Source organism: Podarcis melisellensis (assembly GCF_964234715.1).
Source record: "Podarcis melisellensis genome assembly, chromosome: 14".
Taxonomy (NCBI): Eukaryota; Metazoa; Chordata; class Lepidosauria; order Squamata; family Lacertidae; genus Podarcis; species Podarcis melisellensis.
Window position 1 is genome coordinate 10,116,840 of NC_138546.1, and position 19,792 is coordinate 10,136,631.

Sequence of the window (19,792 nt, forward strand, 5' to 3'; positions counted from 1 at the left end):
GCTCGCCTCCTGTTCGGACATTTCCGCTGCCGGCCGATTCGGACATTGGCGTCGGTTGAGGAGGGGTCGCCATCTTTGTGCTACTAACCTACTCAGAAGGCGCGAGGGGAGCTGTGGGTCAGGGACGCGGACGGTTTCCTATCAATCTCCGTCGTAGCCATTTTTCTTTAATATATATATGTATATATATATATATGTATATTATATATACATGTATACTATATTATATTATATTGTATATGCATATTATGTATATTATATATATTATATATATATATATAATATGCATGCTTAAGTGTATGTATTTTCTACTCATATATTTAATATTAAAATATTGATAATTTTCTTAAGCAAATATAAATCTCTTACCATCTTGGGAAAAGGTGGTTTTAGTTGTAGTGAAAATGACATGCAATTTTCATAAAAGTACATTAAAATGATTAAAAACGACTCGCCATAACAACATTGTCTTCACCACTAGATACTTATTTTTATGTTTATGTCCCGCCAAGTAGCTCAAGGTGTGCAATACTCTCCCCACCATATCCTCGCAATATCCTAGCAGGTCAAAATTCAACAGGCGCAGTGCGGGGGACAGGGAGAGGCAGTGATAAGTCTTACAGTTCAGTTATGCTACTTGACGGCTGCAGCTTTCCCCAACCTGATGGCCTCGAGTTGCTTCAGACTACGGTTCAACATCTGGAGGGCACTCAATTGCAGAATATGGCAGAAACCCCTGTAAGCCTGTAGGAAAAGCCAGCATGGATTTTACTGTAATTTCTCTTATTCTGGATGCTAAACTGTTCTGAGGACCTTGCAAGCTGAAAGGTAGGATACCTGTGCTTTAAAAAAATTAATAAATGCTGTAAGCAACAGATGGGACAAATGGCATCAGAGTTGAGGAAGAGAGGCATTCTGTATAAAAATACTCTACCACATAAGGTTGTGCATTAATGTCAATGCAAATTTGTTAATAAAAAATGCAAAGTTATTAATCTAGTTAAGGCACAGGCAAACTCAGCCCTCCAGATGTTTTGGGACGACAATTCCCATCATCCCTGACCACTGGTCCTGATAGCTAAGGATGATGGGAGTTGTCATCCTAAAACATCTGGAGGCCTGAGTTTGCCTATGCCTGATCTAGTCACCCCACAACTAAATTGGCCTTAAAGCTGGTGTAAATTCCTTGTCCTGATGTATCAATGTGCACCAGCTGAGGGAAAGCCCTGTTGGAAGAAGTTAAGTTGGCAGAAGTTACACTAGTGTAAAGGACCAAAAAAAGTCTGTAAAGGGGATGGGAGTCTTGGGCAAATGAATAAACAGTTGTGCTGCATCATAATTTCTTTCATCCACTGGTCCCATCCCTGAAGCTCTTACACCCCTTACATCAACAAAAATACAATTTCGATTAAAATTCACTCCACAGTAGTCAATGGAAGGGTATAAACTGAAAGTTTACACTGCCTCCCCAGCAACCTACCACCAGGAACAGGTGTGATACAGCTTAATTTGCACAGGAAATATGTCAGTGTATCTGCCTCCTGTCATATCTGTCTGGTTAAGATTGCTCTCCTGGCTGCAATCCCTTATCTGGAAGCTAGTTCCATTGAACTCAGTGGAAGTTACTTCTGAGTAGATGTGCATGTGGCTGTACTCCAGCTGTGATCTGCAAGATTTGCGTTTCCAGTAATAACTATTTTTGTTATTTCTTTCCCAGATCAACACTCCAAAATCATTACTATACACCTGTGCATTTTTATGTCATTCTGTTGTGAAGACTCACTAATGATGAGTACATCTAAGAACATAGGAAGCTACTTCATACTTATCCATCAGTTCATCTAGCTCAGTATAAGAGCAGCTCTCTAGGTTTTGAGGCAGGGGCTTCTCCCTGAGTCCCAAGAAATGCCAGGGATTGAATCCGGGGTCTTCTGCATGCAAAGCAAACGCTTCACCATTCGCCCATAGCTCAGTGGACTGTATTTCTTTTGTTTAACTTTTTGTCCCATTGTAAAACACGGAAAACAACTCACAAAGTTTAGGAAATCTGCTTCCTGTTAATTTTTTACTTTAGACGTTAAGTTAGTTACTAAACCGAAACCAGTACAGTACCTGCGTAAATGATACTGAATACTTTAAAAATGTGGACAAACAGTTCTTTAACTACTTGATGCAAAGAGGAAGTCTTTATTTAAAAGTTTTGAGAAGTTGTGTAATGTGACTTTATATGTGTGTGTTGGCAGAAGAACAGCATGATTCCTGTACGTGGGTGTGGATTGCTAGAATAATCGTGCTGATGTAATCCTGGAAAATTTGACACAGACTATAAAGTCTAGGAGAATCATGTTCATGCTGAGTTTTTCAAGGAACACTGCCTTTTTTATTTTTAAGTGCAGCTTATATTGAAATATGTTCAGTATTGTTTGGAATTGTCATCTTCACCGCAAAAAAGAGAATTAAATATTAAAATATTAAAACCTACTTGCAGCACTGTGCTATACATTTCTACTCACAAGTATGCCCCACTGACTTCAGTGAGGTTTACTACCAGATACGTAGGCAGAGGGTTGTAGCCCATAAGTTGAATAATATTCACCGTCCTGACCGGGTTACCATGCCCTGTTCTTTTAACATCTTCCATAAGCTCCAACCTGTACTTTCTTGCCACACATCTGAATAATAATAATAAAATAAAAATACAAATCAGGCAAAAGTTGTTGCCTGACTAAAGAAATGTTAGCTGAATGTTTTGATAGTAGAATAATTTGTTAAATTCGTTAAGGCTGCAGTATTATAATACTTACACGGGAATGGGTCCCATTGAATTCAAAGGGACTTAATCCTGAGTAAATGTTATTTTTAGTGGATATCCTACCCCTTACCATAAGGTCCTAGAGTAGGTTACAGCAATAAAAAATACAGTATTAAAATCAGTGTTTATAGGATTGTGGTTAATTGATATTTTAGGCAGCAGGCTAACAAGCGGGGCCCATTATTTACATCATAGGAGCCTAAACAACAGAAAACACTGTTTGCTGTATGTAGGTTTTATTTTGTTTTTTATCTTATATTTTGGAAATGTACATCCAAGGGTCTTTTCCTTTAAATTTTTTTTGTGGTCCCCAAGGGAGTGGGGCCCTAAGCTATAGCTTGTTTAGCTTATACGTAAATCTGGCACTGGACATGCACATACAGTGGCTCACACCCTAGAGCTTGTTGTTGTTTAGTCGTTTAATTGTGTCCGACTCTTTGTGACCCCATGGACCAGAGCATGCCAGGCACTCCTGTCTTCCACTGCCTCCCGCAATTTGGTCAAACTCATGCTGGTAGCTTCGAGAACACTGTCCAACCATCTCGTCCTCTGTCATCCCCTTCTCCTTGTGCCCTCCATCTTTCCCAACATCAGGGTCTTTTCCAGGGAGTCTTCTCTTCTCATGAGGTGGCCAAAGTATTGGAGCCTCAGCTTCAGGCTCTGTCCTTCCAGTGAGCACTCAGGGCTGATTTCCTTCAGAATGGATAGGTTTGATTTTCTTGCAGTCCATGGGACTCTCAAGAGTCTCCTCCAGCACCATAATTCAAAAGCATCAATTATTCGGCGATCAGCCTTCTTTATGGTCCAGCTCTCACTTCCGTACATCACTACTGGGAAAACCATAGCTTTATGTAGGTTTTATTTTATTTGTTTTTTATTTTATATTTTGGAAATGTACATCCAGGGGGTTTTTCCCTTTAAATTTTTTTGGGGCCCCCAAGAGAGTGGCGCCCTAAGCTACAGCTTATTTAGCTTATACATAAATCCGGCACTGGACACGCACATACAGTGGCTCACACCCTAGAGTAGGCATAGGCAAACTCGGCCCTCCAGATGTTTTGGGACTACAACTCCCATCATCCCTAGCTAACAGGACCAGTGGCCAGGGATGATGGGAATTGTAGTCACAAAACATCTGGAGGGCTGAGTTTGCCTATGCCTGCCCTGCCTAGAGAAAGAGCTGCTAAATTGTGGCCCCCTCCGGATGCCCAGACAACCTCTGTGGCCAAGAACAGGAGCTGCCATCTAGCAACAAGTTATCAACGCCACAGGTTAGCCATAAACCCTTGCCCATAAACCACGGTCCGTTTTGGCCCTTCAGATGCCGCTAAACTACAGCTCCCAGCATCCAGAACCGCTGACCTTGCAGGCTGGGGCTGATGGGAGCTGAAATCCGTCCGCATCTGGAGGACCACGAATTCCAGCTGTTTTTTAATCTCTTTTCCCCCGCCCGCCTCTCTGGGAAGAAGTGATTGGTCAGGAAGCGAGCTGTGCGTCGTGACGTAGCGGCGCCGCGACGACGCCGGCCGCGGCGGCAAACCCTGTTGCCCGAACGTAAACACCTCGCTCGGCCGGGCCTGCCTTTCCTGTCGCTCCTCCGACATCCGGGGTTTTGCGAGGGGTCAGCGCGAGCCCGGCGGGGGGGGGGGGAGGGCGGTTAGGCGCAAGCTGTTTGGGGGGGGGGAGAGGAGAGGGCGGAGCCTATGAGGCCTGGCTCTGCAGGTGAGTGTATATGGCGGTGGCGGCGACGACGCTGCTGTCCGCCCTGGTTGCCAGGTTCTCTCAGTCGGCGGCCGCCAGGTCGTACGGGGTCTTCTGCAAAGGGCTGACTCGGACCCTCCTCATCTTCTTCGACTTGGCTTGGAAGCTCCGCATCAACTTCCCCTATCTCTACATCGTGGCCTCCATGATGCTCAACGTCAGGCTACAGGTGACCCTCGCCTTGTGAGGGACGGGGGGGGGGTTGGGGAGGGGGCGTTTGAGGGGGGAGTGAAAGGTGCTCTCCCCACCCCACACTTCCCTCATGGGTGAGGGTGCCGGTCTCTCTTGGGTTGGGTGAGGGTGCTTCCCTATAAAGTAAAAGCACATTTCTGAACTTTGAATTTTTTATACTGTATTTTATGCTGCTTCTACAATTAAGTGTTTTAAAACCAGCCCTGAGGCTGGTTTTCTGAACCGGGAAGGGCGGGGTATAAATAAAAAAATATTATTATTATTAAAATTAAAAACAAACCACGCACGTGTTTTTATGTATCTTCCTCTTTTAGGGGCTATACAAGGTGAGTCCTTTGAAAGAGGTCCCGTGGATACAGAGTACACATGTTTCACGGGGCCTCTTTTAAAAGACTCACCCTGTATATCAGTGCCGGATTTATGTATAAGCTAAACAAGCTATAGCTTACGGCCCCACTCTCTTGGGGGCCCACCAAAAAAATTAAAGGAAAAAAACTGGATGTGCATTTCCAAAATATAAGATAAAAAACAAATAAAATAAAACCTACATACAGCAACAGTGTTTTGTGTTATGTAGGCTGCTATTTGTTATGGGCAAAAGGCTTTAGGTACGTATTAGGTTCATAAATTACCATATAGCATATATTCAACGCAAAAAACAGCAATAATTTGTTGTTGACAAAGGACGGCTGGACATATAAAGGACCCAATTACCTTCAGTAGATTAGGGCCTCATCAAAAGTAAATCTGGCCCATATCCCACTTTCCCCCCAAGTTGGATGGCTGTTCCCTATTTGTCACCCCTGCTCTTCCTACTTCATCCTCACAGCAACCCTGTGAGATACTCTAGGGTTGAGCTACTGGGGAGGGGAGTGGAGTTGAGAAGGAAGGAGGCGCTCCTTAGACTGTCCTTAGCTCCCCGCTTGAGGCGTAGGGCTTCAGATTGTGGGAGTCCGTGCTTGCATACCAAGTAAACACAAACGAACCCATATTGCGCATAATGTGTATTTGTTTCGTTAAGATGTTTCCTGGGCAAACGCCTGCCCAAAGTGGCTCTCAGTCACAACAGGAAATGAAAATGGTTGAAGATTTACGAAATAGTTTTTAAAATTACTGCATTTTGTAATCCTGCTTTCCTCCAGTATTCACACTTCCCACCTCAGTCCTTCATTTTATTCTTGTGAAGCCAGTGGTGTAGTGGTTAGAGGCTAGGACCAGTGGTGAGGCTAGGACCTTGGAGGCCAAGGTTCAAATATCTGCCCAGTTATGAAACTCACTAGCATATATTATTGGCATAATCAGAAGCAGTATATAATAATGTTGCTTTCTGGATGATAGAAAAATGTATATTTTGAAGTTGATATTTCCTCAGTTATGTGGTAGGCTTTGATATTGAAACCTGTGGAAAGTGGTGTGCTCACTGCTAAATTTTACTTAATTTTCCAAACTTTGGGCAGTGTGTCTGCATGTTTTGCTCTTTTTGTTTTTTTGTTTCCATTTGTTGCAAATGGACACCATCGCCATTGGGCTAAGAAAGTCAAAGATTACTCAGATTCTGACCATTCTATTGATCTCTTTTTCTAGTGCTGTAGATGGATCTGTAACTTAAAAAAAATAATCAAATTTAAGAGTTTGGATTTCTTAGTAGAAATGTGTATTGCCCCCTCCCCTCACAAATTATACACTTGTTTTTATCCCCAGAGGTCTCAGAGAGAATCTGGGACATTATCAAGGAGGGTACAAAGCATATTGGCACCTTCCCAGCAGTTAGTTTCATAAAAAGGGCTCTTGTGTTACTATACAAAACCCTGAGCAACTTGGGTCCAAGTAATCTTAAGGACCACTTGGAACCTTATATTCCAGCCTGATCACTAATACAGTGGTAACTCGGGTTAAGAACTTAATTTGTTCTGGAGGTCCGTTCTTAACCTAAAACTGTTCTTAACCTGAAGCACCACTTTAGCTAATGGGGCCTCCCACTGCTGCCATGCCACTGGAGCACGATTTCTGTTCTCATCCTGAAGCAAAGTTCTTAACCCGAGGTACTATTTCTAGGTTAGCGGAGTCTGTAACCTGAAGCATCTGTAACCCGAGGTACCACTGTATCATCTGGAAAAGTATTGAGAGTTGTCCCCCATGATACAGAGACCCAGCTGGCTTCAGCCAAAAGCTGCACATTTAGAATGACTGACCCCATGCTATGGAAGACTCTTCCAGCAGAGATTTGGCAGGCATCCTCACTTTTGACAACTATCTAAGATTATGGTCTGAAGTTGCATGATACAGCAACATTACTGACTCCAAGATAGTAATTGCCTATATGGGAGACCACAAGGAAACCCTCCCTGTATGGAAAACCACAAGGAACCCTCCCTTTAGTTCTATGGAAGAAAGGTAGGATACAAATGTAATTCAATAAATCATGTCCCATGTAACTAGGTTACATACATTTTTGGGGTAATTGATGGCTTCACTGATCGCAGTCTGTCCTAGGTGTAATGTGGGAGGTAGTGCATTGTATTCTGTATCTCTGTTCAAATCTATTTTCACCCTGACTGTTCTTAGTTCCTTGACATGGGTGTGGTTTCACAGATTTGTCTGGAGTGCTGTGATAGGAACAAGCTGGGTGGGAGGGTGGAGAATTTTCCATGGCTTTTATTTTTTTGCAGAAAACTCTCTGTTTCATAACTTGATTAGTAACAATGAGTGGGTGCCTGTAGCAAATTTATTATTAGGCAATCTTGGAAGTTGCAAAAATTTAAATTTGTATTATATAGAAATAAAAGAAATATGCTTAATAAAAGAAACATGCTTAAAAACACTCTCTAGGGCATCAGAATTTTGTTCTGATGCAGATTGATAATGTTCCAATGCAGACCACAAAACAGACTAATTTGCAGTTTGCAATTTTTTCCAGAAAACCAACATCACTGGTAGCAAGATTGATATAGCTACCTGGAAATTGGCTTGTCAAGTTGCAATAAGAACAAACGTTCTGTGTGACCACCAAACTTACATTAAGGGTCTGTTTATATCAAGGTGGTCTTGATGTGTTAAATAGTTTTGCTATAGCATGATCTCTTCATCTCCTGAGTTTAAAACTGTATGTAGATCAATGACTGTTGTACAGAAAATGTGATGCTCTGCATTTTGATACATTCTCTAAGATTGTTGCCACGTTAAGATGGAAATTCCTACAGTCTCCTGGTCTCTCTCCTGCTTAGAGGAAATTATTCCTTGTTCGGTAGAGAAATCAAGCCACTTGTCTCAACAGAAATCAATTTTTTTTAAAAAAATGAGACTTCTCCAACATTTTGCTTAATATTTTTAAAGAAATTGTGCTCTAGAATGATTCTGGATTATGACATCATAATTTACCTCCTGGAATCTTATTGGTTGAAGTTAGCAATTGTTATGACAGTTGCGTTGCATCAGCTCACAAAAGGGCAAAACTAAATTACAGTATTCTAGTTGTAAAGCGAAACAGAAGGTAATGTGTACTAGAATAGAGGAATGTTTGGTTTTGAACTGCCTTTCATTATGATCTCCAAAATGAGTACAGGCACACACACACCCAACTTGCGATTGACTTGCGCACGACCGCATATATGCCTGGTGGTGGGAAATAATTAAATCATATAATTCATATCCGGAAATGGGGGGAGAGAGCTGGAGAGTTCTTGGAGCCTGAAGAGGACTTCAGTGAGGGCAGAGAAGAGACTGAAGGCGCAACTGGGCCTTGTTTAGACCGCACAGCCTCTCTGCCTAACAGCTGGTGTGCGGGGTAGCGCAGCACCAGCAGCTGCTTTTCTGCTCGTCCTCCAGCCTCCTGCCAGCCCCAAAGCTTCAATTCCAGTTGAAGTTGTTTTTTGGTACAGTATTTTTGATCTGGATTGGAGAGAGAGTGGTAGAGAGGGCATTTAAAGGGTGTTTAAAGGGTTTTCTCCACTTATGTGATTTTCACTAATGTGTGCAGGATGCTGAAACATAACCCCTGCATAAGTGGGGGGTCGCTTGTATAATATTTGAGTGCTCCATAAGGTGGTTTATGAGGATAAGGAGTAAAAAGTAAAGACAGAACTTTCTGTGGTAAAAACTAAGTGGGTTCAGAAGATCTGAAAATATGGTATAGATAGATACTCTTACTTTAGAATGGGATTTCTGTTTGCTTAAAACAAATACTTGGATATGAGATGGTGGTTAGAGTTTCAACTTTAAATCTGTTTACTCAGTAGATTAGCAAACCAGTGTTAGAAACAGATATGGAAGCTAGGAGCTAAATGGCACCTTAATCTGAGGTTATGGGCGCAACAACGGAATGTCTAGGCAAATTTTTTTAATAACAAGAATGCAAAGCTGAAAATGAATGAACTGCAGCTAAAATATTATGTTCATTTCCCACATGGTCTAGTCCTAATATTCTTAAGAGGGTCTCTTCTCCAGTCTCCAGAGAGTAGCTGGAAGTGGGGAGGCAGAAAAAAGTCCTCCTTTCCTTCCACTCTGCAGTTTTAATCTGAAATCTCAGGCACAGTGCTGCACCCAGAGCTCAAAAACTGCTTGTGCTAATGAAATTTCCTGTCGCAAAATGCACCTAGAACAATGGGAGTTTCAAACACTGTAGCAAACTGATTTATGGTAATAATAATAATAATAATAATAATAATAATAATAATAATAATAATAATAATGGACTGCTTTTCCCTTCCAAAATGAAGGGAAAAAGTCATTTGATCCAGGGACAAGCCACACATATTGGCCTATTTCTACCTTTTTCTTAATGGTGACACAGACCTTAATATAAGAATATTCTTCACAGCTGTGAACAGGGCAGTGGGGTGGAGTAAGTGAAGGCAAGCGACAACAATTAACTATAACGTTGTTCACTGCTTCTGCTCAGGCTGCGCAGAAAAAAAGCATCTTGGTTTCTGAAATTCATTCTGATGATGCAGATAAAATGTGACTGATAGAATTATACAGGATGTGGTCTTAGTGTGTGAAAACAGTCAAGATCCAAGGATCTCCAGGCATGCACCTCCAGATGGTGGAGATGGCAGGCGCCATCCTGGAGCCCAGGCATCTTCACTGGTTGCAAGTGGCCAATAGCCAGGGTACAAAATATGCTTGGCACCTGGCTAATTTTGAACACTGGAGAGGGAAATAGCATACAAGCCAAAGACCACTTGTGTACATAACAGTAAATGGGCCATTTCTTCAGTATCTTAGAAAAATACCTGCAGTGAGGTTTTGGTAATGTGCAGTGATTTAATCAATTAATCTTTCAGTTCATTTTAATCTGCCTAAAGGCAGATTAGTACATTAGAAGTAATCTTTGTTGTGCTTTATAGCCCTAGTGACAACAAGTAACTACTTCTGTTTTTTGTGTTGTTTCAGGTACATATTGAGATTCACTAAATTGCGACTTATGCTACAACTAAAAGGCATTCCATTCTTTACTGCAGTTCAGTACAATGCAGAGTTTGGAGGACAGACGGGTGATGCATATCTCTTATATTAATATGGAACAGGAAGATGATGTAGGACACCAACACCTGCGTAAAAATGCCCTGAATGAGCAGAATGAAATTCTTCGTCTTCCAAACATCCAGTCGTTAGTGAACAACTCTCACGTGGATAATAATCATTTGCAAAAGGAGTTCTTCTCTCTTAAGATCAGGAACTGCACTCTGTTTAAAGCTGTCCCATTGCCCCATATTGGCAAAAAAAGGCCACCACGCTTGAGTGATGCGGCGAACGGAGCTGCGTCTTCCAAGGAATCGCTAGGTCCACTTTTTTCTCCTGAAAAAGATATATTTGAAAAGCTCTTTAAACACTTTGATAGCACTGCAGTGACAGGCTGGCTGGAGAAGGCACGCAACTTCATTAGTGACATGGGCACGTGGAGTTGTTGTGGAGATAACTTTGTACGCTTTGCACATTTCTGGCTGTCTGAACTCCAGTACAACCACAAAGAGCAACTGTTAGAACTGGAAATGGGAGTTATTGAGGATGAAGTACGCCTTGCTTTTGAGGGGTCAGGCTCCAAGGAGTTCCAGCCATCGGATTTGAATTCCATTCTTGCAGCTGCGCTGAGTGAATATCCCATCGGACTTGTGAACGACCAGAACCCATATGTTTTTCTTGACTATTTAAACCTTATGTCTTCAGCGGACACATCTGAATATAAGGAAATGCTTTCAGCTATACAGTGCACAACCAAGAACCCTCAGATAGCTCAGTGGTTGCTAGCTATACGAGCATTTGCACTTGCAAATCTCTGGCATGCAATAGTGAAGGTAAAAATGCAATAGTTTTGAAATGCTAGTGCCAGTTTGTTGCAATGTTCCTTGTAAAGTACTTTTAAGATCTGTCAGTGGCCAAGAGAGATAATAACGGGAAGTATTGTAGTAATAACCTTTAGGCAACAGATATATGAAAAAAGCTTTAGCGAGTTAGTGAGCTGTTATACCTTTTATTATGGTGTATGTTGCTGGAGAAGATTTCAATATTTTCAGGCCTGTTGAGTAAAATGTGTAGAACTGGCTGATAACAGGCATTAAGGACCCCATCCTGTTATTTCTTCTGAATTAGTATATAAATATTACTAGGACAGGGTTGTATCCAATACTAGTCCTATTGCAATTAGACCTATTGAAATTAATGGACATGCATAATTTAGGTTTATTAATTTCACTGTATCTACTTGGAATATAACCTAGTTGGATACAGCCTGCCGTGTCTGAACTTTGCACCCCTTTGGGCTGTTTCAAATGTATTATGGTGACAAACCTATATTTTTCATTGCATCTACACTCGTCATGAACAACCCCAACTTTCTGCCTTGTGCATGATAGTTGAATGCAAGTATTGCGAGTGTACATTACTTTTTTAAACATAATCTGTTAAGCATCTCTGTTGGGCCTTCCTAAATCCACTTGCCCTTGTTCACGCTTGCAGATAGTTCAACTGTAATGCCAAAATTGCCACCATCTGACAGATGCATGATTTGCGAGTGGCCACTGAGCCAGGATCTGAAACTGTGGCTTGAACTGTTTTGCAAACAGCAGTTTGGTCAAGCTGGTTTGGCATTCCACCCCAACAAAAATCACCATTGCGTCTGCTCTTGGAATCCGTTGTTTGATAATTCTCTGAAGCAAAGCCCATGTTTTCCCTGTTTGGCATTTCAGTTGAACAAATCCTATGAGAAGTCTCCCTACTGTAGCAGCGTTAGTAAGGTCTTTTTATTCTAAGCATATCTCTGATACTGAACACACTTATGTGCTTCTTTTAAAAGAGCTGGTTACTCTAGAGCTGTGAAATTTATCCGTAAGCAGTGAATGTGTCTAGAAGTCAGCACAAATGTCTCATTATTAATCTCAGCTATATTCGTCTGGGGTGGAGTGTTGGCCATGGTGCCTGCCAGCAGCCACTTAAAAAATTGAACTTTGGCAATGCAGATATGCATCTTGCCTTGGCTACTATTGGCACTGGGGAAAAAAGAATGGGTGATGCTGTCAGGGATCCTTAGGGCTGGTTCCATTGCTACTCATGACAGTGGTTTAACTTGTTCCTAGGCAAAGGTCTTTAGCTGAACATGGGCTAAGCATTCTGTTAAACTGTGTTTAAAGGTGATTGTACACCAGCCTTCCCCAACCTGGTACCTTTTAGACGGTTCGGGCTACAACTCCCATTGACCATAGCCATCATGGGGAATGCGCATGGAAGATGGTAGTTCAAAACAAGGTGCAGGGGGAAGACTGGTGTTCAATATTGGGTAAAAAATTGCTATGGATGCAAGCCTTCATCCTGTTTAATAAAATAAGTTGGAATGCTGTAGGAATCTTGTGTCACACTCTTCTTATTGGTTTTATTTTTCCTAAGAGGAATAGCTGTGCTTAGTTTCTTACAGGAAGAACAATAACCAAGTGTCATGGGGCACCCTAAATACTGACATACATTGTGGCATAATTTCTTGGGGATCAGCGATTTCGTATCCGTATTCTCCCTTTTTTTGTGCATTTGATGAAGTGGACTCTGGTCCATGAAAACTTTTACCATATTAAATCTGGCAGTCTTTAAGGTACTGCAAGATCCTTTTGTGTGTGTGCTTTGCTACCAAAGTCACGAAGACTTCTGTCTCCTTGCAGCTTTTTACTGATTTTTGCGTGTACACACACAACCCCAAATCAGAATGCTTGTAATAAAAGCCTTAATATGAAATTGTGGACTGTGAGGAAAGTCTTCCATTTTAAAAATGACACTTTAAGCTATTAAGAAAACATGTTGGTTAGGTGACTTGGTAATTTTCAGCTAGATCTGTGAGGCAATATATATTACAGATGTATAGCCCTTATGTCTTTTAACAGCATTCAATTTATAGTTCTATCCCTAACAGTTCATTGCAGAATTTTTATCCTTATGCCAAATATAGAGGATATTGTGTATATATAAGCACCGCCAATAAGACTTCTTTTTTTCCTTACCCATAAAGTAGTTATTCCAAACAAATGCCAAAACTACTGCTTTGTCTGACTGTATGTGAGTTTAAAAGATTGGATGACATAAACTTGATTTTTTTTAAAAAAAGAAATCCATATCCAAATGAGAACTAAATGTGTTGCAATAAAAAAACTCTTATCCAGTGAGCAGAATATAGCTGCCCCCTTTAGGTGTTAGGCTCTTGTGGGCCCCTATATGATTGAAGCATCTGATTGGGTGGAGGAGTCAATGGTGGTATCCACCTAAACTGTTTTGCTGGCACTCTTAGCTCCCCTAACCTATCAGAGCAGATCTATAGGGTGAGGAGAGGGTGGCGAAGTTTCATTGTGCAGCTAACACTTATTGTACTAGTGGAATTCCTGGCTTTCACTTCAGGCCTTTTCCCAATGTGTAGGATGTTGGAGGAGCAGCCAGGCATGGTGTCAGGGCACCATGTTCCCCTGTATTCGTTTGTTAGCCCTTCATGTCGCCAGTGTGTGACAAGAGCTAATCAAACCCTTGAAAGATAGAGAACATCCACCCACAAAGGACAGGAGTATTCACCGGTGTTGGTTATGCTCTGCTTTCAGCAATCATCTTTTGTTTTAAACCAGGGGTGTCAAACTCAAATTCATCGGGGGCCGCATCAGCAGTTTGGTCACCCTCAAAGGGCCGGTTGTATCTGTAGGACTATGTGTCCACTCTTTATTATCATAAATTATTGTCACTGCATTCAATTATTACTGTGACATTTTTGGGTTATTTGATTGTAGTTTATGGTCCCTATACCACTGTAAAGTGACACGGAAGTGGTCAGTATATCCAAAGTTTACCGCTCAGACTTTTAAGCAGAATAATAAGCAGACCCCCCCCCAATAAGCAGACCCCCCTCCACCCCACATACATCATATGTACTTACAGTACAGGAGAGAAGGGTTCAGGCAGCCGTTGGATCTGTCACATCACAGGATGGCATGAGCTCAATATAAAAACAAGTGGAGGTTTCCTGAATGCATGTAAAGTGGGGGTTTCATGTGTAGAACGGCCGGCGCCGCTAGAGGGCAGACGTTCTCTGGCTTGTAGGCTGCCGCACATGTGCTGAAGTGGCAGCTTTCTTGTGTCAAAAAAAAAGAAAGCGAGAATAAAGGGTGAAGGCTGGCGGCGGCGGCGGCTACACGGGCCACATGACGAGGTCTGGCGGGCCGGATTTGGCCCGCGGGCCTTGTGTTTGACACCCGTGTTTTAAACCTTTTTAAATCTCCTTGAGCTAGAGCAGACATAATGTTTCCCATCCCTGAACCATGCTTAATGGATTGAAAACCCACCATAGGTTTATTAGCTTCGTTTCTCCCCAACCCTTTTGCCATACTTCATTGTTTTGCCAACATTCAACAATAATGAGGATTTGCTCCTGACACTTTGGATTTGAAGTCATAGCTAGAATCTGGTTTCAGTTCCTGGATTAGGACCAAATCCTAGTTTGTGTTAACCCTGGCTAACATCCATGTACAATGGGTAACTACATCAAGCCATGTTTAAGGGATGGAAGTAATGTATATTGACATTGTCTGGAGATTACTTCTCTTTAACAGAAGTTTTGGCAGCTTTACTTTCTTTGCGTTTGGCTGGCTTCTTTCTGCAGTCTTGCATCTTCCACTGGAACATTAACATAATGTTGGTTTTCATAATGTTGGTGTGCATTGGTTTTCTGTGCATTTGTCATGTTGAGGCATCAGAATAAGCCAGTGGAGCACTTACGTTTTAAGGAATTTATGAGGGCAGAAAGCATAAATCTTAACTGGAAATCTTAATTAACTATGCTTCTTGTTTAGATCATAGCTGGGGGACATTTGGTGCTCTGAGTGTTACAGGACTACAGCTCCCATCATCCCTGATAATTGGCCATTCTGCCTGAGGCTGATGGGAACTAGAATCCAACCAGTTTCCTCATTTAGATGCAGATGGATATTTTAACTGTCATTTAGTTACTGTGAAATACAGTGGTACCTTGGTTTGCGAACTTAATCCGTTCCGGAAGTCTGTTCTTAAACCAAAGCATTCTTAAACCAAGGCGTGCTTTCCCATTGCAGCGGAGGACTCAATTTACAAATGGAACGCACTCAACATGTTCTGCTTCCAAGGCACAGTTCACAAACGAAAACGCCTCCTTCCGGGTTTGCAGCGTTCTTAATCCAAGTTGTTCATAAACTAAGCTGTTCTTAAACCAAGGTACCACTGTGTCCCTGTATGCTTTCTATAGTGTGTTGATCCCATCGTCTTTTCTGTGTAAAATGTTGGTTGGTTTTACTTCTATCCATAGCAACAGCACTCCTGTTGATACTCTAATCTAGAGGCATAAATGGCACATTTAGGTGTCATTTGGTAACAGAGGCAGAATTACAGGGATTTGGTAGAGCTTTGGGGAAAAGAGATTTCAGAGCCCTCTTATTATTATACAATTCAAGAGGTGTCCCCCCAAAAGCAGTGACTTTCAAGAGCACCTCTCCCCACATACCTCATAATAACCAGAGACATGGGTGCTTCTGAAAAATTATCACAAGTGGTCCAAAATATTTGAAAACTGAGGTAGTAACCCTTGCCCTCTCTGAATGACACTTCTGCTTAAAAGAGGCTGCATGCATTCACCTACCAAGTTGCATTTTGCAAAATATCAGAAACCTTTGGGAATAGATAGACACAGATGCATCTTAAAGCTCTGTGTGTTTAAAAGCCACAGGTGGCTCTCAGTATTTTGCTGTAAAACATCTCATCAGTCCAAGCTGCAATAATCATTACGGTATTAATGATACAGACTCATATCTGGGGGACGATGCAACAAGTTCTGCGAGCCCAAGAAGACTTTGGGTTTGGGTTTCTTGAATAGCAATGCATCGTGGCAAAGTTCTTTTTGAAATGAAATGAAAGTTTCCAAAAGCCTGCTGGCCATAGGGTTCTGCCTAAAATGTGTGTATCTGCGTGTATGTTAGCTTTCTAGCATCTCTCTTTAAATGTTTCGAGTGAATTTAGTGCACTTGTATTTTTAATGAAAATTGTATACCTGCCTTGAATTTCGACTTTTAAAAACCTGGATGGTAGTTGAAACATTCCAGCAGAACTAAAAGGAAAGTGGGTTTAGTGAAGTTACTAACAATATGATCCACAGCTCTGTTAAGCTAAGAGAATGTTCAGCCTGATAGGCTGTTTATCCTCTTGTGTGTACTCAGGCTTACTCTCAGCTAAGCACAGACATGGGAATATGACTTTACCTTTTATTTCAGAGGGACTAGCAGCTTGGTCCTAACCACATTTGTTATTCAGATGTCCCATGCAGTCTGAAGAGGCTTACTTTTCAAGTACATACATTTAGAAGTGAAGCCTACATTGGCAAAGATTTGAATAAATCTCCTTAATTAGGCTGTGGATTGTATTGTAACAACATACTTGTAGAGCCTGCACTTTATACTAGGGTGGGGTGGGGAGGAATCTATTTTTAAAGAAGTTTCTTGCACTACTAGAATTATTTAACTGACAATGTATTTAGCTGACAATGAAGGCATATATAAAAATAAAATGTTTTGTTCTTGATGAGGGGGTGAGGAGTAAGGGGTGGGTATAAATCAAAGAAGGGCTTGTTTAATATCTAATTAGGGTGTTCACCACTTTTACTGCATGTGGCTTCTTGGTCCACTTTTGTGGAAAAAGAGACTTTAAAACTGAAGATAGAGTTTGATCTCCTAGAAAGCCGAGGCAGATTTTGGAGTTATTCTCTGTAAATGCCCTTTTAAAGCTACGAGTTAAAACAACAACTGCATACTTGCACCTAAGTGAGTTTTGCCCTTTTGAAAACAGGGGTTGTAGCAACGTGAATGGTCCCTGAATTGCTTTCTAAATGTCCTTGAAGGTTTACTGTGAAATAGCAAAATATCATTAGAAGTCTGGGGGACGCGGAGGACTAATGCCCACTCTGCAGACTCACATGCCTTATTCATGTGACATATATTCTCTAGACGAGTTTATATTTCCTGAGTAGTGACAGAATTGGAATTAAATTACAAGACTATTTGCTAAATGTCGTGCTTTTTAAAATTCAGTTCTATAAGGCATTGGTCAAAACCCAGCTCTCTTCTGAACAACCTATCAAGAGTTCTGTTTCTGCTACTAGAAAGCAATCCAGCGAAGTGGTTAAAGAAAGGTAAGATTACTTGCATTTAGAAAGTGAAACTTTTTGATAGCATATTTCCTGACTTAATATTGTGTTTAAACTAGAACTGATGCAAAAGCTGCACTGCTTTGTGAAGTCATTGGGCACCACCCACCATGATGTATAATTTTCCACTTGCCCAGCCAAGATGGTTGCTGGTGGATTGTGGCCATTGTCTTAAAGTTAGGTTGTACTTTATATATATATATAAGCTTGAACTGAATATGTGCCTGTACTAAATTTTGTATGCAACGCCAAAAATCACAGCACAATAATGATTTGTTGATGTTTGTCAATAGTCTTGCTTATTAGTCGTTTTTTTTTAATAACCACACAAATATGTAGGAAGGCTTTTTAGAATGTAGTATATAAGTTGGTAATGCTTATAGAGGCTACATATCTAATTCACAGTGAAGCCTTGCATGACTGAAATATTTGCTGTACGTGACTGACCAATACTCCCTTGCTTCATAGAAGAAACTAACATAGCATTGTATGTTCTGTAGAGCAAAACTGTGTGTTCCTTTTTCTTCCTCCTCAAGGGTGCAACTTCTCAAATCAGCATCTTGTCTGCAACATTAATTAATATCAATGGAATTTCTCCTTCTATGCACAATGGGGCACTGGCTGGGATGCTAAAACGTCAGGGTTTCAAATCAGTCAGACATGGGCATAGTACCCAAATGCGGGAGAGTTCTGCCAGGCCTCTGTCCCCCCAATCCCTCGACAGAACTGCAGATCTAAGCAGCATGAAAGACAAAATAGATTTGCACCTCCAGTATATCTGTCCAAGCCCCATCAGTCCACATCAGTTAAATGGGAGCAGAAGAGGTGCACTTAGATCACTCATTTTCTCCACTGCCTCCTGGCATTGTCTGTATGCACAACAACATATGAACCTTGAAGTGTTGCATCAAAGGTTCACCCATTCCTGTATCCTGAGTCCTTCTGTGGCCAGCCTGTTGCTTCCCAGGCATGACGATGGCAGCGCTCTCCCACAGTTACGCCCCAGCCACTGGCGTTTAGTGAAACGCTGTCTGGGAGCATGGAAATTTTTACGGCCTAATCTCTTTTCTTTAGTTTTGTCCAATTCCCTTTTCAAAACCTCTAAACCTACCCTAAGGCCCATTTCCAAAATGCCTTGTGGCAGCAAGACCTTTAATTGCTACAAAAGGAAAAAAAAATCCCTTCCAGCAGCACCTTAGAGACCAACGAAGTTTGTTATTGGTATGAGCTTTCGTGTGCATGCACACTTCTTCAGATACACCGAAATTTAATTGCTGTGCTTTGTGTGAAGTGTTTTCCCCATGCCTTTGCACTAGGATGGGGAAACAGAGCTCCAATGAGTATTATGGGATTCCTCTGCACATGCTGTGCCTGTGCACCACTGGATTTCCTATCAAGAAAACGTTTATAACTTCTGCTCACAGGTTTCTCTAGTAATAGTTCTAGATTCTGATTTGGCATGGACCACTGTTGAAGAGATGCAGCAACTTTCTAGATTTTCTCATTTTATTTAAAAATTGCTTAATGAAAGGGGGCTCATGTACCACATTCAATCTATGTTTAAAAGAGAGTTGCAACCCAGGAGTGCATTGGTATCTGTACAAATACACAAATTTCAAGAAGCTGATGGTGGGATTGCATCCTTGCACCATAGGAGGGAGATAGAGGTCAAATTCAATGTTATTTAAAATGTTGCAGCATTTTTAAGTATCTATATATCACCTGCGAATCTGCTGAATTTTAAACTTTTCTCTCACTGTCGTCATAGCAATTAGCATAATATATCAAAGCTGAAAACCATATATATGCATTGTGATGGTTTTAAAGTCTGAACACGAAATGCTGCTGGATGGTTTTTACTGAGCTGCGTGGAAAAAGAGAAATAAAAAGTTGTGGTCGAAAACCCAGAACCAATTTGCTTTTCCTGTCTTTTCCCAGTCTTGTAGTTCTTCTGTCTGCCTCGGCAGGAAACAACACTGCTGTCAGCTATCCTTTTCAATCTGTCTTTCTGCTGTCACATAAAGTTGAAAGGGCAGATATACTGACACTGTCCAGGTTCCAAAGAACAGCTTTGAGGCTTTTTACAATCAAGCAGTGTATAAATTGTATGAAATAAATAAGTAGATAAACGATGGAACAAGTTTACCTCTTGGCGAGGGGAGTTTCAAAATCAGTTTGCAATAGATGGTGGCTGCAGTGATGGTAGTCAGAAGTCTGGAGCAAAAAAATCAAATACCACTGTGTGTGTTTCATAGGGAGTTGCCAGCCAAGTATCGTCTACTCTGACTGGCAGCTCTCCAGTCCTCAGAACCGCCTGGTACCCGATCCTTTTCACTGGATATGCC

At 41.4% G+C, this 19,792-nt stretch overlaps 1 protein-coding gene and 1 long non-coding RNA gene across 4 annotated transcripts in view; both read left to right on the forward strand.

The window, feature by feature from the left end:
* Nucleotides 1-360: 360 nt before the first annotated feature.
* On the forward strand, nucleotides 361-2,477 carry LOC309357304. The gene is made up of 2 exons (XR_014163067.1): nucleotides 361-828; nucleotides 1,718-2,477. It is a non-coding gene; the product is annotated as an uncharacterized lncRNA (long non-coding RNA).
* A 1,921-nt stretch (nucleotides 2,478-4,398) lies between these two features.
* LOC309357190 (small integral membrane protein 10-like protein 3) overlaps nucleotides 4,399-19,792 on the forward strand; it is a 28,988-nt gene continuing 13,594 nt past the window's right edge. Inside the window, exons 1-3 of one of the 3 annotated variants that reach the window (XM_081889242.1) lie at nucleotides 4,399-4,742; nucleotides 10,157-11,058; nucleotides 17,332-17,432. In XM_081889242.1, the coding sequence (XP_081745368.1) occupies nucleotides 4,545-4,742; nucleotides 10,157-10,177 (219 nt within the window). In that variant the 5' untranslated portion in view covers nucleotides 4,399-4,544 and the 3' untranslated portion in view covers nucleotides 10,178-11,058; nucleotides 17,332-17,432. Of the gene's footprint in view, nucleotides 4,743-8,135; nucleotides 8,256-10,156; nucleotides 11,059-17,331; nucleotides 17,433-19,792 lie in introns of those variants that run through there. The other 2 variants (XM_081889240.1, XM_081889241.1) reach the window with 2 other exon arrangements.